The 20,197-nt window shown below is 33.9% G+C and overlaps 3 protein-coding genes across 5 annotated transcripts; 1 reads left to right on the top strand and 2 right to left on the bottom strand.

The window, feature by feature from the left end:
* Positions 1-620: 620 nt before the first annotated feature.
* LOC106393686 (major latex allergen Hev b 5) lies at positions 621-1,790 on the top strand. Its single transcript, XM_013834363.2, has 2 exons — positions 621-783; positions 1,209-1,790. The coding sequence occupies exons 1-2, from the start codon at positions 769-771 to the stop codon at positions 1,617-1,619; spliced, it is 426 nt and encodes a 141-aa protein (XP_013689817.2). The 5' UTR covers positions 621-768; the 3' UTR covers positions 1,620-1,790.
* A 4,081-nt stretch (positions 1,791-5,871) lies between these two features.
* LOC111206477 (glutathione S-transferase T3-like) lies at positions 5,872-10,678 on the bottom strand. 3 transcript variants are annotated; one of them, XM_048758031.1, is made up of 4 exons: positions 10,303-10,678; positions 9,912-10,008; positions 9,612-9,693; positions 5,872-9,516 (listed from the first exon to the last, which is right to left on the bottom strand). In XM_048758031.1, exon 4 carries the CDS (start codon positions 9,120-9,122, stop codon positions 8,241-8,243), a length of 882 nt encoding a protein of 293 aa, XP_048613988.1. In that variant the 5' UTR covers positions 9,123-9,516; positions 9,612-9,693; positions 9,912-10,008; positions 10,303-10,678; the 3' UTR covers positions 5,872-8,240. The 3 variants fall into 3 exon arrangements, with proteins under 3 accessions (XP_048613988.1, XP_048613989.1, XP_048613990.1); XM_048758032.1 differs by having other exon boundaries at positions 9,912-10,678; XM_048758033.1 differs by having other exon boundaries at positions 5,872-9,693.
* Positions 10,679-12,166: 1,488 nt separating this feature from the next.
* On the bottom strand, positions 12,167-13,077 carry LOC106390650 (14 kDa proline-rich protein DC2.15). Its single transcript, XM_013831160.3, has one exon. It carries the CDS (start codon positions 12,874-12,876, stop codon positions 12,463-12,465), a length of 414 nt encoding a protein of 137 aa, XP_013686614.1. The 5' UTR covers positions 12,877-13,077; the 3' UTR covers positions 12,167-12,462.
* Between the last annotated feature and the right edge of the window lie 7,120 nt (positions 13,078-20,197).

The following is a 20,197-nucleotide window of genomic DNA, read 5'->3' as shown; positions in this document are numbered from 1 at the left end:
TAACCACGTCGTCATTGGTCAGATACATGAAAGGCAGTAGTAACGTTTTACATGACAAGTTTTTTTGGGGTGAAATTTTACATGACAAGTTGTAACGTTCAATTCAATAATTAAGAGTTCATCGATGATAACATGAAAGGTATGTTGTAACGTTCACTAAGGTTACAGGAGAAGAAACAAATACATATCAAGATATTTTACTGCATATAACTAATTTATTTTTTGTAAAACAGAATTCAAGTTTTTTTTTCTTTTGAGAAATAGCTAACAGAATCCAAGTTCTTTAGCTGAAATAATAATAATAATAAAATGTTTTATCTAATTTTCAGCTACAGAATTCAAGTTCTTTAACTGAAAATTAGATAAAACATTTATTATTATTATTACAACTTGATGGGTAATGGTTGAGTGATGAGGTTCTGTGTATGTGGCATGAGGTGTAAAATAGTACATAAGTATTTTTATATTTAAGGATAAAGATGCTTTCATGTGCAATATTCATCATTATGATTCCATAATGACAGTGTAGAAAAAAAAAACAGATAATTATATTTTTTGACATATATATATATATATATATATATATATATATATATATATATATATATATTTAAAAAAATATATATATAATCGTAAAGCATTAGGCATTTGCTTTTACTATAAATAGCTCTCCTCTTGATCAAAGCTCTTCACTCACCAAAGCATCACATACACTTTTATTTCTCTTCTCATCTTTATATTTATCCTCTTTTACTTTGTCATTTCGAAATGGCCACCGTTGAGGTATGATATCAAGTCTTTTTTTTGGTTCAGCATATGATATCAAGTCTATATTACTTAGGGGGTGTTGTTGGTTGTATAAGTAAACTCTATTAGATTTAAAACATATCAGATTTCAATTGTATTGTTCATCTCAAATTGATTCATTATTCATTTGAATCTAATTTTTCTTAAATCTGCATCATTGTATTTCTAAATTCAACATAATGTCATTTGATTTCTACAGTAAAATTAAACTGAATAACAAATGATTAACAAATACATGTATCACGTAGAATGTCTATCACGAACAATAGAAACCTTTAAAAAAAAAAAAAACAATAAAAACCTAGACCAGTGTCAGGCCAAATATGACGGACTGCTCGCCGTTTAATCTAATAAAAACGGGAGACAGTTTTTTTGTTTGCTAAGTGTGTGTTTGCTTACAGAATGAACAAGTGATTGCTCCAGCAGCAGAGAACGTTGAGGTGCCAACAAAGACGGTGGAGGAGCCAGAAGTGACGGAACAGCCGGAAGAAGTCGTCGCCACGACAGAGTCTGCTCCTGCTCCAGCCGCCGTAACAGAAGAAGAATCTGAAGCACCAGTGGTAGAAACGAGCAAAGAAGTGGTTGTGGAAGAGGCAGAGGAAAAAGAAGAAGAAGCAGAAAAAGAAATGGAGGAGCCAAAGGTAGAAGAGGAAGAAGAGAAGACAGAAACTCCGGCGGTTGTGGAGGAGCCAAAGGAAGAAGAGAATGATGAGGAGACTGAAACCCCAGCTGTTGTGGAGGAGGAGAAGAAGACCGAGGCAGAGGAAGTCGTGGCTGCTGAGGAAGTCGCAGCCGAGAAGGCCGAAGAGTAAAGAGCAAGAAACAATATATGACCTTCATTGGTCTCATTTCGTTGTCCTTTTTATTAATTTATATTTTATCAAAATTTTACATGTATTTCTATCGTTTGTTTGGGTTTATGATGATGTAATCAGATATTTGGTCATGTTGAAATTAAATATATGGGTATTTTATGGTTTCTACACATTGTTTACATGTTTGGTCGTAGCCACAAAGTTTACAAAGAACATGAAATTTAAACCCATTTGAGTTTACATTAAAAAAGTTATACTATTTGATTTCAGTTATACAAAGTGTCTTTTTTTTTTGTCTCTTGGCGTTTTCGTTACCTACGCATCACACTGAAGTTGAGTGTTTTTTACCTTCAGCAAGAGTACTTTTTCAGACGGTCCATTAATTCATAGAGTGCAAAAGACTTGATTGTACTTTTAGTTTTGAAAATTTGAAGAGAAATTCTTGCGTGAGCCTCTAGATTCACCAACCAATAGTGTTTGCGTATTTGATATTTGATATTTTTTAAAAAATGAAACAAAATTGAATTTCCAAATAAGATTATAGTTTTAAAATAAAACAATAAAAATACATAAAAATAGTTACAAAAAATAAATAAATAAATATTGTTAAACCATTAGCAAAATACTAAATCCTATATCCTAAATCCTAAACTCCAAACCCCAAATTATAAACCTTAAATTTTGGATAAACCGTAAACCATCGGAAAATTTTAAACCCTAAATCATACATTAAAAACTAAATCTTAATAACACTAAACCCTAAACCCTAATCACTAAACCCTAAACCCTAATCACTAAACCCTAAACCCTTGGATAAACCCTGAACCCTTGGATAAATCATAAACTCTAAATAAAAAATATTTAAAATTAAACCCTAGAGTTTATGATTTATCCAAGGGTTCAGAGTTTACCCAATGGTTTAGGGTTTAATGATTAGGATTTAGGGTTTAGTGTTATTAAAATTTAGTTTTTAATGCATGATTTAGGGTTTAAGATTTCCACCGGTTTAGAGTTTATCCAAAGTTTAAGGTTTAACGTTTAGGGTTTATTATTTAGGGTATAAGGTTTAGTATTTTGCTGAAGACTTAACAATATTAATTAATTTATTTTTTGTAACCATTTTTATGTATTTTAATTATTTTATTCTAAAAATATAATCTAATTTGGATATTCAATTTTATTTCTTTTTTTAAAATATATCAAATACTCAAAAACTATTGGATGATGAACCTAGAGGTTCAACCCCTAGGGTGAACCCAAGAATTTCTCAGATTTGAATCAAAATACAGAGTGTACATTCGCCGACCATTGAGACTAGGCGTAGGCATTTCGGGTGTTGGTTCAGTTCGGTTAGGGTATTTCGAGTTTTGGGTAGTTCGGATAGGAGGCTAAAGGATCAATTTACTACATGGCCTATTTTCGATCCAGTTCGATTCAGATAGTTTCGGGTTCGTTTCAGTTCAGATAGTAAATCTGAGAACCGAAAAATATCTGAAAATTTTGGTTTTTATTTGGTTCTGGTTTGGTTTGGGTAGTTCGGGTAGTTCGGATAATTCAGATAAAATATCGGTTATTTAGTATAAATCAAATAGTTAGGATGATTTAGATAAAAAAATCGAATATTTCATATTACTTTGGATATTTTGGATAAAATTATCCAAATACTTTCAGATACTTTTGGGTTATTCGGATACTTTATAATAATTTAATTATTTTCAAATATTTTTGATACTTTTAATAATTTTTTTTAAAAAAAATATATGTTTAATCATGTTATATGTATATATAATTAATATTTTTATATTTGGGTACCCGTTCGGTTTTCGGTTCGTTTTTTTTGTTCAGACTTAATTGAGACGGTTCAGGTATTTAAGAGTTTTGGTACGGTTCTGATTTTGGATATTTTGGTTCGGTTCCGGTTTTTTTTTTCGGACCTAATTGAGACTTAGGGAACTGATCAACAACTAATACTGATTACTGTAAATTGTCACGTACGCCTCAGCCCATTTTTATCTCAGCCCATGTTTAGCTCACCCCGTTTATATCTAGCCTATTTTTTAGTCCGATCCATTTTTGCTTTTAGTTAACTTTAAAAGTTTAAAGCTTAATTCCGTGATTAACCTAGAAAATAGCGGTTTGTTGCGATATGGGGTGCGGAAAATCATATTTGCTGACGGATGTGAAAGAACAGGTCAAACCTTTTTCTACAGAATGAAATATGGCAACAAAAGATATATTCGTTAAATACATTTCACGTAGGGAAGAAAATAGTTACCTAGGAGTAGTGGGCTTGTTTGTTTGGGCCTAGTTTAGCCAGTGTGTAAGACCAGTTTATATGAGCCGAAAGCCTAACTTGCAACATTGTCTTAAATGTTTATGAAAAAACAAAAATTTGATATATAATTGACAAATTGTCATTGATATTAGGTAGGTATTATTGTTGAAATTGAAGTTTTATTTAAAACTCGTTACAAAAACGTGAGAATTTGTTGCGGATAATTTTAACATAAAAATATTGGGGGTGATTGGTTGGACTGAACTCTAGTAATTTTACTGTAGAATTTAGTCTGTAGGATTTTTTTATTTAGCTGTAAAAGATGTAGCTTTAAAATTAATAGATACAAGTATTTTTTACAGCCAAAAAGATGAGCTTTAGTAAATAAAGGTTTTAAAGCCATTTTTTGTTTTCTTACTGATGATTTAAAGAAGGTAGATAAAAGTTAAAGCTAAAGTCAGCTTTGATATCCCCACCAATTATCTTCAATTGTTAGGAATAATTGTTTGCGATGGTTACACTATATAAATAGTTATCATGAGTTGTACTGTTGTAGCAAATACAAAGTTTCTATGTAACATGGGGCTATGGAAAATTATTTTAGTGTTGCTTGCTATTTGTATATTAGCGATGAAACTGTCATAATCTGTTAAACAATACAAAAATGCAAAATGTTTGAAAAATTGTAAACGGGATCATATTCATCGATCTATCTATAGTTATATACAAAATAAAAGCTGATTAAACTCTACCCATTCACAGGAAAACATCTACTTAATCCACCTATTTGAATAAAAATACGCATCATAAATTAGTTGGTATAGTTATTATTCATTTCGTAGCACATAAATTCAAGCCGGTTGACCTGCTAATTCAGACCAGTCTGCAGTCATGAAATGTCGTCAAAACTATAACCAAATGAACGTTGCAGAAAAAAACATATGTCGCAATGTCCACTAGTTCTTTGTTTTGGATTTTAGGCTTTTAGCTATGATACAATACATGATACAAAATCGAAAGTGGAGATTGCTTACATTCTTTCTTAGTTAATCGATACACCATTATAATATCGAAGGTTTTTATTGAACTAAGAGTAAGAAGAAAACAAAGAAAGTTCACGGGTACACTATATGCGTAGTGCATCCATCGAATTTATAATTGCTCCCAAGGGACCATCCAACTCTACATTGACACGCTATGCACCGTGACAAAAATCTATGATGACATAATTGTAAGTTCTTTCGTTTTAAATATATCTATATATTTTTTAATCACTTAATTAGTTTTTGGAGGTTTAAAAGTAATCGGGAGAATGATCGTACGTGAAAGCAATCTCTAACCCTAGAATCTTCTGACCTCGAATTAGCATCGTATCTATTACCTGTCTCATATATATAAATATATATACCTGTCTCATATATATATATATATATATATATAACAATGAATGGAATAAGAATAATATTTGTTTATCTGAATAATATATGACATTTTTGTAGCCAATCGTAAATGTATGCACTATGAATTTCCCCCTTCGGATTGCATGTGGTTTGAGACCATACGTGGTTTGGAATCTTTTAACTTTATTGAATTATGACTGCTCTGCCGAAAAGACCAAACAAATAAAAAACACACCATTTGGTACTCCACTTCATTTCCTTCCTAGTCCCATGTGACGACCAAAAGAGATCTTATAACTTACTCTATTATATTCTTTCACTAGATTCTTCCATTCACGGCGAAGGATCGTATTTGTGTACTGTTCAATCACTTTGATCTTATATTTGATCATCATATGCGCAATGTTGAATATGTTCATATATAATTAAAGCCATCTCTTTTTAGCTTCAAAATACTGACATGATTAAACACTATATGTACTCCTTGGCGTAGTTGTTTTTCATTTTGTTCACAGTTGGTAGCTTTCGTAAGACTAAGAGCATGTCCATCAATTAGAACCCATAAACGATTCTAATCAATAAATTAGTAATAATTATAGTGATTAGATAGGTTTAGAACCTTTGGTAATCTAATTTAATTTTTCTCCTCCAATGGTAGAACTTCTATGAGGTTCTTAAATATATTTATTTTTTAAATAGAATGATTTTATTTCATAACATGAAAGTACATAATTTGTTTTTTAAAAAGAGATATTACAACATATTGAAAATACAAATTCTAATCATAAACTTGAAAAACCCGATTAGTCGAAATCTTCATTTGTTCTAAATTTTTGCTAGATGTTCTCCACCAAATCAACTTTCAATAGTTGATGTATTTTGGGATCACGGCCTCGATTCCGAATGCTCATCATATTCCCAAGATTTGAAGGCATATTTGATGTAAAATCAAAATCCACTTGTGAACTTCGGTTTGAATCCGGTTGTTGGAAAACTGATACATCAAACTGAGTGTATCCATCTCGTTCGTCTTCGACAATCATATTATGCAGAATGATACATGCTCTCATTATCTTTCCAATTTTTATTTTATCCCACAAAAGAGCTGGATTTTTGACTATGGCAGATCAAGCTTGCAAGACCCCGAAAGCACGCTCGACATCTTTGCGTACAGCTTCTTGTTGTTTAGCGAATAAGGATGCTTTCGGACCTTCTGGAAGTGGAATAGATTGGAAAAAAGTAGCCCATTTTGGATAAATACCATCTGTGAGATAGTAAGCCAAATGGTACTCATGTCCGTTGACAATGTAATTCACTTTTGGAGCTCGACCTTGAAATATATCATCAAAAACTAGTGATTGATCAAGAACATTGATATCGTTTAATGTACCTGGAGGTCCAAAAAACGCATGTCATATCCAGAGATCTTGTGAAGCTACAGCCTCTAAAACAATTGTTGGCTTTCCTGATCCACGTGTATATTGACCTTTCCATGCGGTCGGACAATTCTTCCACTCTCAATGCATACAATCGATGCATCCCGGGAAATCCGCGTATCTCTCCAATATCGAGTAGTCGTTGAAGATCTTCTGGCGTGGGTCTTATTAGATACTCATCTCCAAATAAATCTATGATTCCTTGAACAAAATGTTTCAAGCATAAAAGTGCGGTGGTCTCACCAAGTCGGAAGTATTCATCGACCGTATCAGCTGGGCAACCATATGCATCCATACGAAGTGCTGCCGTTGCCTTTTGTAACGGAGAGTGACCTAACCTTCCAGTAGCATCTCTTCTTTGTTGAAAGTATGAGATTTTAGCAGAGAGTCGATCAACAATACACAAAAACAAGGGCTTGTTCATGCGAAAACGGCGTCGAAACATGTGAGACGGATATGTTGCATCTTCACTAAAATAATCGTTCCATAACTGCATGTGTCCTTGTTCTCATTCTCTTTCAATGTAGGCTCGTTTATTTTTTGACCTTGATGATTCTTGATGCTCACCGTAATGAATGAGAAGATTTTCGAATTGTTGATCGAATTGTTGATCGCAAATTTGATCAAATCTTTCATTCATTTCTTCAAAAGGATTGAAAGAAGAAGATGCCATTTAAGAAAGAAATGTTCAGAACAAATTTTAAGGAGATGTGAAAAAAAAATAAGGAGAAGAAACAATCGAGCCTTGTTGTTGTTTTATTTGCTCGGTACAAGTTATAAAGAAAACAAGAAGGAGATGAAACAATTTGGTCGACTCTCTCTCTCGTGTTGTTGTGTTGATTTATAAAGAAAACATATCATACAAGTAGTTTACTAACTCATTACATGGCCCACATACTCACGAGATACAACAAGACATCACATTGATCACATACATGGACCACAAACTCACGAGATACAAAAAGACTGCAACTGTTTACACAACACCATAGACTCACAAGATACAACAAGACATCAAATGATTACATAGACTCACGAGATACACACTTGCTTTTTGACTGAAACATACTTGCTTTTTGAGTTTGTTTCTTATGTCACATGTATTCACATGTCTTGGCGGTCTTTATCTCTGCAAAAGCAACAAAATAAAATAAGCAACTCGTACACAAAATCAACAAAGCAGACACAACGCTAACAAGACATTCATCTCGGGTTTGTCTGCATTGTTACCAAAATTATGGTGGAACAGAAGCAGACACAACATAAATATTTTTGCATAACTTAACAAACACCACAAAGCATAAGCATTAAGCATTAAGCGTAAATGTTACAGACTCAGACACAAACCAAAAACATCAAGAGAAACAAACCGAAAGCATTAAGAGACACAAACCGAAAGCATTAAGATACACAAACATAAGCATTAAACCGAAAGTATTAAGAGACACAAAAGCATAAGCATTAAGAGACACAAACATAAGCATAACCATAAACTCAGACACTGAAACTAAGCCAACATGTCCTTAATAAGCTGATTTTTCAAAGCAAATTCTAGTTCACTTAATGGCTCTGTCTTGGCAATGAGACTGTCAAGCAATTTATGCTTGTTCAGCTTATCCTTCAGAGCAAAGTCCTGCTGCCTAATCTCCCACAGGCTGTGAAACTCCTTTCCTTCCCCTTCCAACGTCGGCTTGCTCACAGACTTTTTAGCTTTCGCCTTTGTTGCTTTAACCCTAGAAGGCCGTGCGGAATGATCATCCTCTCCTGGCACAGAGGTTGATGATTGTGCAGACTGGTCATCTAGCTTTCTCCTTTTCGACTGCACTTTATCTTTAGTAGTAGATGCTCTACACCATTTCTGATCATGGCGAAGCTCCAACCATGCATGCTCAAGTGTGAACTTCACCTTGTAATCATTGAAGAAAATCGCATGAGCCATTTTCATGACATCACTGTCATTCTGGCCGCTTGATTTCTCTTTTGTTGCAGCCTCATAACACCCAACGAACTTACAGACGCCTTCATTAATCTTGCCCCGCCTTTGTTTGCAGTGAGTTCGCTCTCTCTTTTGCATTCCAGCAAGCTTAGGACTTCCTGCAACATAAGCTGCAACTCGTTTCCAAAACGCAATTGCTTTTTGCTCATTACTCACAACCGGATCCTTTGAAGTGTTCAACCAAGCACTGATGAGCACCAGGTCCTCTGTTGGTGTCCACTTCCGCCTCTCTTTGCGGTCTTCCACGATGTGAGCTTCCAAGGTTGCATCTTCAGCCCATTGTGTACCATCAAAAGAGACATTCGCGGGAGAGAGTTGTACACTAGGCTGAGTGTTTTGTTGTTGATTGTTTAAGAGGTCTAGAAAGCTAGAAGATTGAAAATATGAATCCATAGAAGTGTTTATGGATTCGCAGGAAATAGAAAAGGGGAAGAAAATAGGAAAGAAGCAGGAATTAAGTTGTTTAAACGTGTGAGAAGTTTAAGCCTATTGTTCAGATTTTAAAGCAACTTTAACATTTTAGTTGTTGAAGTAACTTAATTTATGTGTAAATGGCAATGAATGTTTTTACCTAAAACTAAAAGAACCACGACAACTAAATGCAAATCACATCATCACAACTAACAGATACCATTATATTTAACTCCATTTAATTCCCAACCTAATCAATATCTAACAAAGCATTAAAAGAGAAGTCTATTTACCTCTTGCTAACTGCAGTGAAAGAGGGATGCCTTGTTGATGCTGAGTCCGTAATGAATGAAAAGAGTCCGCGGATCACCAAACCCTTAAACAACCAACAAAGAAAGTTAAAGACAAATGGAACTAAACCGTTGACTCTAAAGAAAGTTAAAGACAAATGGAAAGTTAAAGACAAATTACCTTCTACTGTGGCTCTGACTAGTACCACAAGTGATGAGAGGATAGAAACGTCTCCAGGAGAACACCTTCTCGCGATCAATTGCTGAAACCACAACACAAAAAATTAGTTAAAGGAGAAGAACAAATGCCTTGAAAAAAATAAAAGAATCTTTTGCTTCTTGTGAGCATTAAAGAAGTCTCAAAGTATGAATTTATCTGCTAGTGCATTACTGAGATACAATCAAACTAGTGCCCACTGATCTAGAGAAGAGAATGTAGCATACTGAGAAAACTGCAATAGGAGTAAAGGGTAATAATTACCATTGAAGTAATCGTCAAAACCAAAGTTATCAATGACTCATGTGTAGACTTCTAAACCTATGATCGTCCTCTTCATCTCCTCGTTCGATCTCTTTCCCTGAAAAAATGATTGATATTATTAATAAGAGCTTCTGTAATTGAGAAATCTAGTAACAACGAATCAAAGCAACACATGAGAGAAAAAGTAATCAACTAATCAAGCATACTTAACCACCACTGGTCAAGAACAAATCTTTCAAAAATCGTTGATGCATGCAACAACAATACAAGTCTAAACACTGATAAACAACATTCATTTGATAGATCCATTCCATACACAACAAACTCAGCTTCTAAGCAATACCATAAACAAAATCAAAAAGAAAAAAAGGTGAGAGCTTTCTTCACTTACAAGGTCGAAGAAAAAAAGGTAAGATCATCAGCTTCGTCTTTCAATCCATCTTCGACTTCTTCAATTTCTCTATTTTTTATTCTTCTTTTGAGGCTCTTCGGCGAAAAAAACATAATCGATGATGTTGAATCCAGAGAGAGAAGATGAGTGATCGAGATTGGATCAAAATCGCCCGACGGATTGTAACACCGACGAGGAAGAGACGACATAAATAATTTTTTGGATCAAAATCGCCAGAGACAGAAGATTGCATGATTTTCGGAGGAGAAATAATGATTTTCGGATTTCTTCCCCCACGAAGAGAGAGACGACATAAATGCTCGGTCCAATACCAGGCTGACACGTACCCGGTTCTTACCGATTCTTAAAGTCTCATTTCTATCACCGGTTCTCTTGTTTATTAGCATTTTTTATTTATTTTTTGGTCCAAAAGCAAGAGAACCCCCTTTAAGAGACATGGACGGAGGTGGTCTAAGAGATCACTATTCCATAAACTTTCCATGGTTTATAGAATAAATCGCTGGATAAGTTTTGATCTTTAGACTCATACACAGTAAAATTTCAGTGTGCATTTGTTTTATATTTGTGTACTGATGTTTTTGTATGTATATAATATGTATTGGTAATTGGTATATTTATAACTAAATGTATTTCATTTGTAAACAATGTATTTAATGCACTTAATGCTTTTGCATGAAGACAATGGTAATAAGGACGCAACATTTTTATAAACTGATCGAGACGTCAGGCCTGCCCGACCACAGCTTGAGACAGAGTGTCTTCTAAGATATTTTATTGTCTTAGTGTCGCAAAATAAATGGCTTAGTTCCTAATATTACTGTCCAGTAAATTTGACATTGTGTAAAAAATGTTCGTAAAATTAATAAAATGCAAAGATTAATTTTATAGCTATGTTTTGACAAAAAAAAAGTTTACTAAAATGCAAAGATTTCTTTATAGTTTTGGGATTGCAAAGTTTTGTATGATTAGATTAGATGCTTCAGAGTGATAACAAAAAAATCAATTCATTGACAGTATCATTTATCATTGATACCTTAAAAGTAAATATTAATTTTTTTGGGAAGCTTTTTTTTGTATTGATTGTTTTGTACAGTTGACACAATATTTAGGTATCTTATTATTCATTATCTAGCGTGATTGTTTCTTTTCTTTTGAAAATTACATGCTCTAAGAATAACGGCCTTAGGCTTCTATCAAGGATTTGACATGATATATCCGGTAGCTAATTCTATTTTATTTTGGTGAATCTAATATATGTGCGTACGTGTATTTTACTATTTATATATATATTGCTAATTTGCAAAATAATTTCTGATATCAAAGTAAGATTTTCATGATTTACCATCATGTAAGTAGTAAACTATAACATTATAATGCTTTAGTAAAGTTTTTCATTTAATATAGAGAGGGTATAGACAAATTTGTATTTTTTTGAATGCTTATGCTTAATTGCAAGAAATTTCTGTAAAATTTCAGAAATTAAATCTACCATGGCTACTTTTTTTCTTGTATTAAATACAACTGGCATTTGATCAAAACAAAAAATACAACTGGCTAAAACCATCTCGTATTACATTTGATTTTTTCTAATAATTGAAAAGATAAAATGCAAAGGTAAAGTAAATATAAATCATTAAAAGGTCATCAAGGTTTACAAAATTTTACTTTCCCTATCGGATAGTTTTCTCTCTTCTAGGACACGATTGAAAACACCAAACAATTTTAAGATCGGATCCACTTCTATTGAGGATTATTTGTAGAAGACGAACCAAATGAATATTTTTTTGTAGTACTTGCAATCTGGCATACAAATTTGAACCCATAATACACTAAAATGAATTCATAACTTAAAAAAATATTTTTTTATTAATTCATAGAATCATAATACAACCAGTACAACAATAACACCCCCAATATAAGAGTAATGGAAATAATGAAATAGTGAACTTCAAGAATCTTTACGGATCACCAAGAGAGAAACATAATTCGACAAATGAATCCCATAACAGGAAGACTAGAATAAGAACACACAAAGATAAAAGCACACAATATTAAAAGTATATAAAATCACCTTGTCTGTCCAAAACAAGAAGATATATATATACGTAAATGTGTTTAAATTATGTATGATATAGTTGATTAGCACTGAAAGCTAGGAGGAACTTGTTTGCTGCAAACATTGAGGAGAAGACTTAGAGAGATTGGAAGGTTCAAGTTGATTCCAAGAACGTTGGCCTTCAGAGCGGTGCAGAGACAAACGGCTGCTTCAACATCAGCGAGTCCTTGGATGAGGCTGCAGCATGGTTCAACCGGTGGCTTGCCAAGGGTCAAGTCGAGGAGACCGTTGAGCACATTGGCGCAGACACCGAGCTGGAGTGTATCTTTAGGGCACTTTCCCATGCCAGAGCTAGGGCTTGGTTTAGGAGTTGGCTTTGGCTTTGGCTTGGGAGAGGGGCAACCTCCTCCGCAAGGGGTGCAGCTACCGCATGCGGATATTGTTGTGAAGAAGAGGAGACTGAAAACTAAGAAAAGAGCTATGGAGCTTGAAGCCATGTTTTGTTTTGAAGATACTGTTCACTAGCTATGTTGTGGATGAATTGAGTGTGGAGAAAATGAAGGGGATTGAGGTAGCTTTTATAGTGGTTTCAAGAAAAGCCCAAGAACGACCATAAGATATACTGTGGGATGTGAAATCTTTTGAATTATTGATTACAATGATCAAATATCGTTAAGGGAAATTCCAATTAAAGATTATTTTGTGTTTCCTTTGTGTCTACAATCTGAACAGCTGTATGCATTTGTACTTTTGTGACAAATTGTTACAAGTTAATTTGTTTGAATTTCGTGTCACAATATTCTAAGTTTTAGATATAGAAAAGCCAAACTCTTATTATTTTTTTTTTTTTGAAAAGCCAAACTCTTTAATCTAGTTTTTAAAATGAATTCTTTTGTACATGCTCTTTGTAAGTAGAAAGTATATTTAAAAGACATTTTCCTGTTTGACAAAAAAAAAGAAGACATTTTCCTAATTACAGTTAAACCAAAGATTTGTTCTTCTTCATTCTTTGTAATATACATGAGATAGTGATGTTATGGTATGATAGTGAAGAGAAGGACGTGAAATATTAAAACAGTTCGTTTCCTTCCTATCATGATTTCCGTGGATTTAGCATTATATATATATATTTTTTTTTTTTTTTTGTTACGTAAACGTTACGACAAAATATAATGTCAAATGGTAGTCGGGTTTGAGTCGTTCTGAAGAGACGCTCTGTCCGGTTGGGTCTGATCTATATGGAAAAAGAGAACACCGCTACATCTTGCCTTCTTGGCGAGAGAATCTGCACGAGAATTTCTTGTCCTTGGTATACGGCCGATACTGAACTCCAAGAAGCCGGTTCGTAGAAGTCGGAAGGTAACTAACTCGGAGGCAAAGATCGGCCAGTCAGTAGGGTTAGCAATCATGTCCACCAGGTCGGAACAGTCTGTCTCGATATGAATCACAGTGTACTGCAACTCTTGTAAACAAGAAATCGCCCATATGAGTCTTTCCATCTCTGCATGGAGGGCTGATAGGCTTTTCCTGCAACCTTGTAGTCCAAATTTAATATAGATTTGATATATATTAAATCAATTTGTATAAAACTAATAAAAATGATATAAAATTGTATAATTATCAAAATTTTAGCCTAAATAATATTTATAAAATTTGTACATATATAACAAACTAATGTTCTTACGATTAGATATTTAAATTTTTAAAAAAATTGTAAATTTTTTTGAAAGTTTTAGTAATACAAATTGTATAATTATACAAAAATAATAATATTTCGAAATTTGAAATGTTATATATGAATATATTTATTTTATAGATGATGTATGAACTATTGCCGTATTTAAAAAAAAATTACCAAAAAGAAATATCAATATTAAATGTAATATATGTAGTCATGTCATATTTTTTGGAAGCCATGTTATCAATTTTCTGTAGTCATATCATATTTGTTTTGTGAAATTAATTGTAAAGAGGACATGTGGCAAAATCACTTCTCAAATATAGTCTTTTTTTGCGCTGGATAATTATGCTATTACAACTATGAGAAATATTACAGACGATTCTACAGCCGACAATTCTACCTGCCGTATGAGGATTCACGTCTGACTGCATCACCTGAGCCGTCCTATGGGATCCTTGCTTAACGGTACTCCTTGCGCCATGCTGCAGATCTCTTGTAAGCCTTTTCTCTTTTAATTCGCATAATTCGGTCTTCTCCGGAAATTGAAACCCAGACCTCTTGGTGTAGAAACATTAATGAACCCTTAGTTAAACCACCGGACCAAAAGAGATTCCACTCTCAGATATAGTGTAGGGGATTGATAACTATGTTTCCCTTATTCCCCATTACGTAAAAGTTTCTGCCCTTCAATTCAATTATCCAAAACAACACGTTTATGAATATTATATTACAATGCATGGTGGCCATAGAACCATGTGATAGTGACAATGCTGGTTCTCTAGTGCCCTTCACAAACAAATGTATAAAACAAGATATGATCGATCATGAGTGTACAACGAGGCGATTTACCACACATATACCAACGACATCATCTTTTACAATCGTCTAGCTGTCGTTGAATGATTCACATTTTTTTATGCATTGAGGTTTTTATATACAGAACTACAGATTACTTGATGTTAAAATCGATCATTTAAAACTGCTTTTTTCATATTTTTTAGTTTGTTTATTTTTAACTGTACAAAGGCCCTGTTTTTGCTTCTACCAAAGAGCACTTTAATTAATTAATGTAATTCTGAGGCTAATGCAGTGCTAACCTTTTTAGAAAAAAAAGAAGCGAAACCTTCGATTATAGAAAAAAATCACTAAATACAACCCTAAAGAATCATAAATCAAACATAATTCCATGCGCTTCACATGCACGATCTTTCTTATATCCAAGTTGGGAAACTACTCACGCATTACAAGAATCAAAGATAAACAACCAGAGAATTAGTTAAGACATGTCGGTGATGAAGGATCTTCTCTAAATGATCTTCATCATCGCAAAGTGTCACGAAACTTTTGTAAAATAGGATTTCGGAAAAAAAAACTTAGAAGAAAAATTAAAACCAGTATTTCGAAAAGGTTAATATGAGTGTAAAATACAAAGTTTCTGAACCGAAGAAAACATTTTTGAAACATAATTCTAGGTCATATGAACGTCCTTTTGTAGCATCAAATATAAGTTCCTCATTCTGTACTAATTTTAAGAAATTGTAACTCAATTGAAAGTATGCTTATTAGCTACGACTTACGAAAGACTGGATTCACTTTATAAAGTATAATTATAAGTTTTATTTGCAGCAGTTCAACGTACCACTTGCTTGCGAGTTATGAAGCTTGCCGGCTCTGGAGGCAAGCAAGGGAAGCACTCAGCTTCCGGCCCTAATAATAATAGTTAACTAACCAGCCCCTTTTTTGGCTAAAGTACCCGTCAGTTCAGCTGGCTATTAGTTTTGTTGTAAGCTGCCTCGGTAAGAGGGTTCGATCCCAATTGTTTTTTTTTTGCTTTCAGCCCTACAAATCTCAAGACCGGGTAGCCATCAGTTATTATACACTTATACTAGACGCTAATCGTTGAACAAAAAAACAAATGTGAAGCTGAAGCATTCTTACTACCAAAAATATAATAAAACTATAAGTAGCTTTGGGGATGTGAATTTAATAATATAGATATCTTCTGTTGTTTAAAAGTTCGCGGTAATTTTATCCCTTAATAGCATATATTTCATCGTAATGGTTTTTGAACATATATATGAGTTACGATATTTTTTGGCCCGACAAAATTTAAAATTGAGAATTAAAAATAAAAATTAGACTGTACTTCAAAAAAATGCAAGTTGGCCTTCTGCCCTCACACATGATTTTAATTATTGTACATAAGAAACAAAATATTTCCAATTGTTTTATTATTAATTAAATTATCTTTATATTATTCACTTCACGGGATTGCATAAGAATCCTAAATGCCCCATTGGTTCGTTCTGGTGATCCAGACAGCCAAAATATTGATATTAAATATGTAAAGTAATGTATTTGATAATATATAGTTATATCTAATATGTAATGTAAATTCTTTGGAAAGAAAAATAAATATAAAAAACTAAATGATCTTGGCCTAATAGTAAAAGAGATTCAGCTGGAACTTTTACCGTGGGTTTGATTTCCGTGGACCAAGTAACCGTGCCATATTGATTTAGGATCTCTACGATTATAAAAAAAAAAGAAAATATCATAACTTACTAGATATGCATAGATATATATGTCAAAGCACCGACTAGCTAGATCAAAATTTGATGAAGCCTACAGACAAGTTAATACATAGATTACTAAGATTATCTCTATCAACATCTCCTAGTTAATTGAAAAGTGCAGCTCTATAGTTAGTCTTATAAGTACGTAGTATCAACTTGGTAACTAATTATAATAGTACCTCCATACTATTTGTTTCACACATGCGAGTCTTGTGGCTCATACACTTCGGAGTTCTCATACTTGCTCCTCTATAAGCCCAACTTTCGGTCACACTTAGTCCCAAAGCTAATCACATCCTTAGCTCTATAATCGCATGTCAATCAATGTTGATAGGGGTTATCAACTTGGAGAACAGTGGAATCCCACCGATCTTTTTCCGCAGCACTATATATACCTATATATTAATCTCGTGTTTCTTGCGTATGCAAGTGGCTGCAGCACTTGCTTGCCACCTAAGCCAATCCCAAACACCAACCCTATCAGCAATCCTACAATGCCTACGCGCCCGAGAAACGCCCTAAAGCTCGGAGATTGCACCAAAATACTGAAAGTTGCAATTGGAACTGTCATCAAAAACCCACCAGACACACCTTTCTGCTCATTGCTTCAAGGGCTTGTCGATACAGCATTATAGATTTTAGATATAGCTTTAATTTCAGCGTATTATATATAATCTAGTATTTTTTGGTGTATATATATAACTTTTTCTGGGTGTAAAGTATATAATGTAGTTACCACATAATATATACCTTTTACACGCCCCTTCGGGGACACCCGGAAAAAAACATATACCTTTTACATTTACAATCAAATTGTATATATTGGAGAGTTAACATTATTGCAACTCGGTATAGTATTAAAGCCCACACCAGGGCCCATATTATGATCCAGTATGAAGTGTTTGTTAACCATGTAACTAGGGTTCCTTAGGACTATGGGTGTGATTGGTAATGGCTGTAGCTTTAAAAATTTTGTTGTAGGAAAAAATCTGTAAACTTTTTGCTGCGGCTTTAGATTTTATTGCTGTAGAAATTTATTGAAAGCACTAAAAAATTGCTTTGGATATTTGGCTCTGCAGAGCACTTATACAGCTGTAAGTTATTTCAAGAGTTGTGGTTTCAAAAAAAAATTTAAAGCTTGATTGCTCTGATATATGTTTTTAGATGGTGATATATGTTTTTAGATGGTTAGTGTCTGTAACTTTGGCTGCGGTTCTAGCAGCCCACCTTCAAACTCTTTGTATGAAATCAAACTATCTTTAATCTCTTGGTGACATCTCTTAAGTTTCCTTCTTTCCTTTTAGTTTCTTTCACTTAAAATAAAGCTTTAATAAGCTATTTTATATTTCAATAAAACCTTGTTTTATAAATGTTATCATATAGAAATAGGAAATGGGAACCCGTGACCGACCCATCTGCATATGTACCACATAAAAGGTAAAAGACAATTAAAAGTACGTGCATGGCTAGAATTTGACCCTCTATCACCTCGTGCATCGCTAGAATTTGACCCATTATCCCCTTATAAAATTCTTCGACAAATAAAACAAGGAAGTGTTAGTGAGCAGATTTATATAGAGTGTTGATTTTAAAAGTTGATAGATTAGTTAAAATTGGAAAAGGTTGTAAAGAGTTTTGTATACTGTGAAAATTTATAAAATAAATGACTATAATGATTTTAATAATGTAAGGGATATAGTTAATTAGTATTCTCCAAATCTTGTTTAATAAGTTAAATGGTTAAGAATACAATTCCTAATAACAGTAAATTTATTAGATTTATGGAATCATTAACATCTAATTTTTCGTACCACAAAAGATTTTATATAGAATTATAAAACCATAATACCAATAACAATAAATTTGAGTGAAAATGTGAAAATCTATAAACCTATAACACTATACTCGAAAAACTCTAAAAATCATTAAAAATATAACTACCACTAACACCTCCTTAGCTAACTTCTAAATACCTAATGTTGACTATGCAAGTTTTTTTTTTTGCTAAAATTTGGTTCATTATGCAAGTTGCAAATATTTAAAATTTGCATATTCATAATGAATATAAAATCCAAGATCTTCAGACTAGCTGTGTATAACTGTAAACCTTACAACTTACTTTTTAAAAAGTGGCCATCACCTTCTACAATAGCGACGAAATGAACAAAAATCTGCAACTAATGGAATTTGAAATTAAAAATTGTATATTAGCCCATGCAAGATTAGCCAAAGCAGCATTAGGATCGAGATTGTTCTCTGTGCGATAATGGAGGAGCATATAAGCTGGACAAAATTTCCTAGAAGTTGCATACTTGCATTGTCTGCTTTAGCCAATGGTAGGTCAAGACGACCTCCACTTCAGTTGCAGGTTTTACTTTTGTATCGCTCTTTGCTTCAGCCTTCATGGGTTGATTCTTGCGTCTTCGGTTGGGCCAATGTGTTGTGCTATTGGGCCAGTTTCTAAGTTATTTTTATTTACAAATTTGACAAAAGTAAAATGTATGAATTATTGAAAGATACTTAGTGTTATAAATCAATTGATGGATGTCCATAACCAGCCCAGTCCATCACCGACCCATACACTTAGAGAGAGAGACGGTCCAACCCTAGCGAGAGAAAGGCGGCCACGACTTGGAGAGAGAGAGAGAGAGAGGCGGCCATGTAGCTTGGAGAAAAGGAAACCATATTTCTTTTTTCTTTGTATTTGTACACTTTCCATATTATGTATTAGTAGTTTTTCTAATCCTAGGTGGTTTAGGTTTTGGATACTTTCCATATTTATATATCTTATAATCCTTATATAAAGGAACACACTTTTGATTAATAATACACAGAAACTTACAGTTTTAAATCCTAAGTTTCACAACACGTTATCAGCACGACAGCCTCTAACACCCTGAGCCTAAAACCAAATCGTTAAAACCCTAAAACCCTAAACGAAGATGAATCTGCCTCGGAACTTCAAAGAGGTCGTTCTCCCAAACCGTGAAGACCCAGAAAACGATCAAGATATCAAATCGAAGCTCTTGCCGAGACGAATCAGTCAGTACAAACCGCTTGTCGATCTGACCACCGAAGCGCCCTCACGCACAGATACAGTGCGCGCCGATTTGCTTTGGAACCCTAATCCGAACCCGACGAACCTTAATCCGTCCCTGCATCTGTTCCAGCTCGTATCCAACTGATCAGCTCCAGCCCCAAGGCGTTCCTGATCTTAGACGAACTCAGCTCCATCTTGATCCAGGACAGCTCGCGTTCCAGACAGCAAAGCTTCCCGTTCGCATCAGAGCCGCTCGCGATCCCGACTGCAACAGCTCCCGTTCGACAATCAGCTGCTCGCATCTCCAACCTCAATCCGTTCGCGTCCAGGCCAGCTCGTGTCCAGCTCGCGTTCCTGCCCAGCTCGAGGTTCATTCTCTTGGTGGTCCGGTTTCAACAATCTACTAACCTAAGGTAATTCGAATTCTAAGAACATGAAAATCGAATTTGGTTGATTGTAAAGAATGAAACCTAAAATCTAATCTCTATAAACTAAAGCCATAGGATAATAGATCAATCCCT

Source organism: Brassica napus, chromosome C5 (assembly GCF_020379485.1).
Source record: "Brassica napus cultivar Da-Ae chromosome C5, Da-Ae, whole genome shotgun sequence".
Taxonomy (NCBI): domain Eukaryota; kingdom Viridiplantae; phylum Streptophyta; class Magnoliopsida; order Brassicales; family Brassicaceae; genus Brassica; species Brassica napus.
Note: the sequence above shows the minus strand (reverse complement) of the source record. Positions and strands in the feature narration are given on the sequence as shown.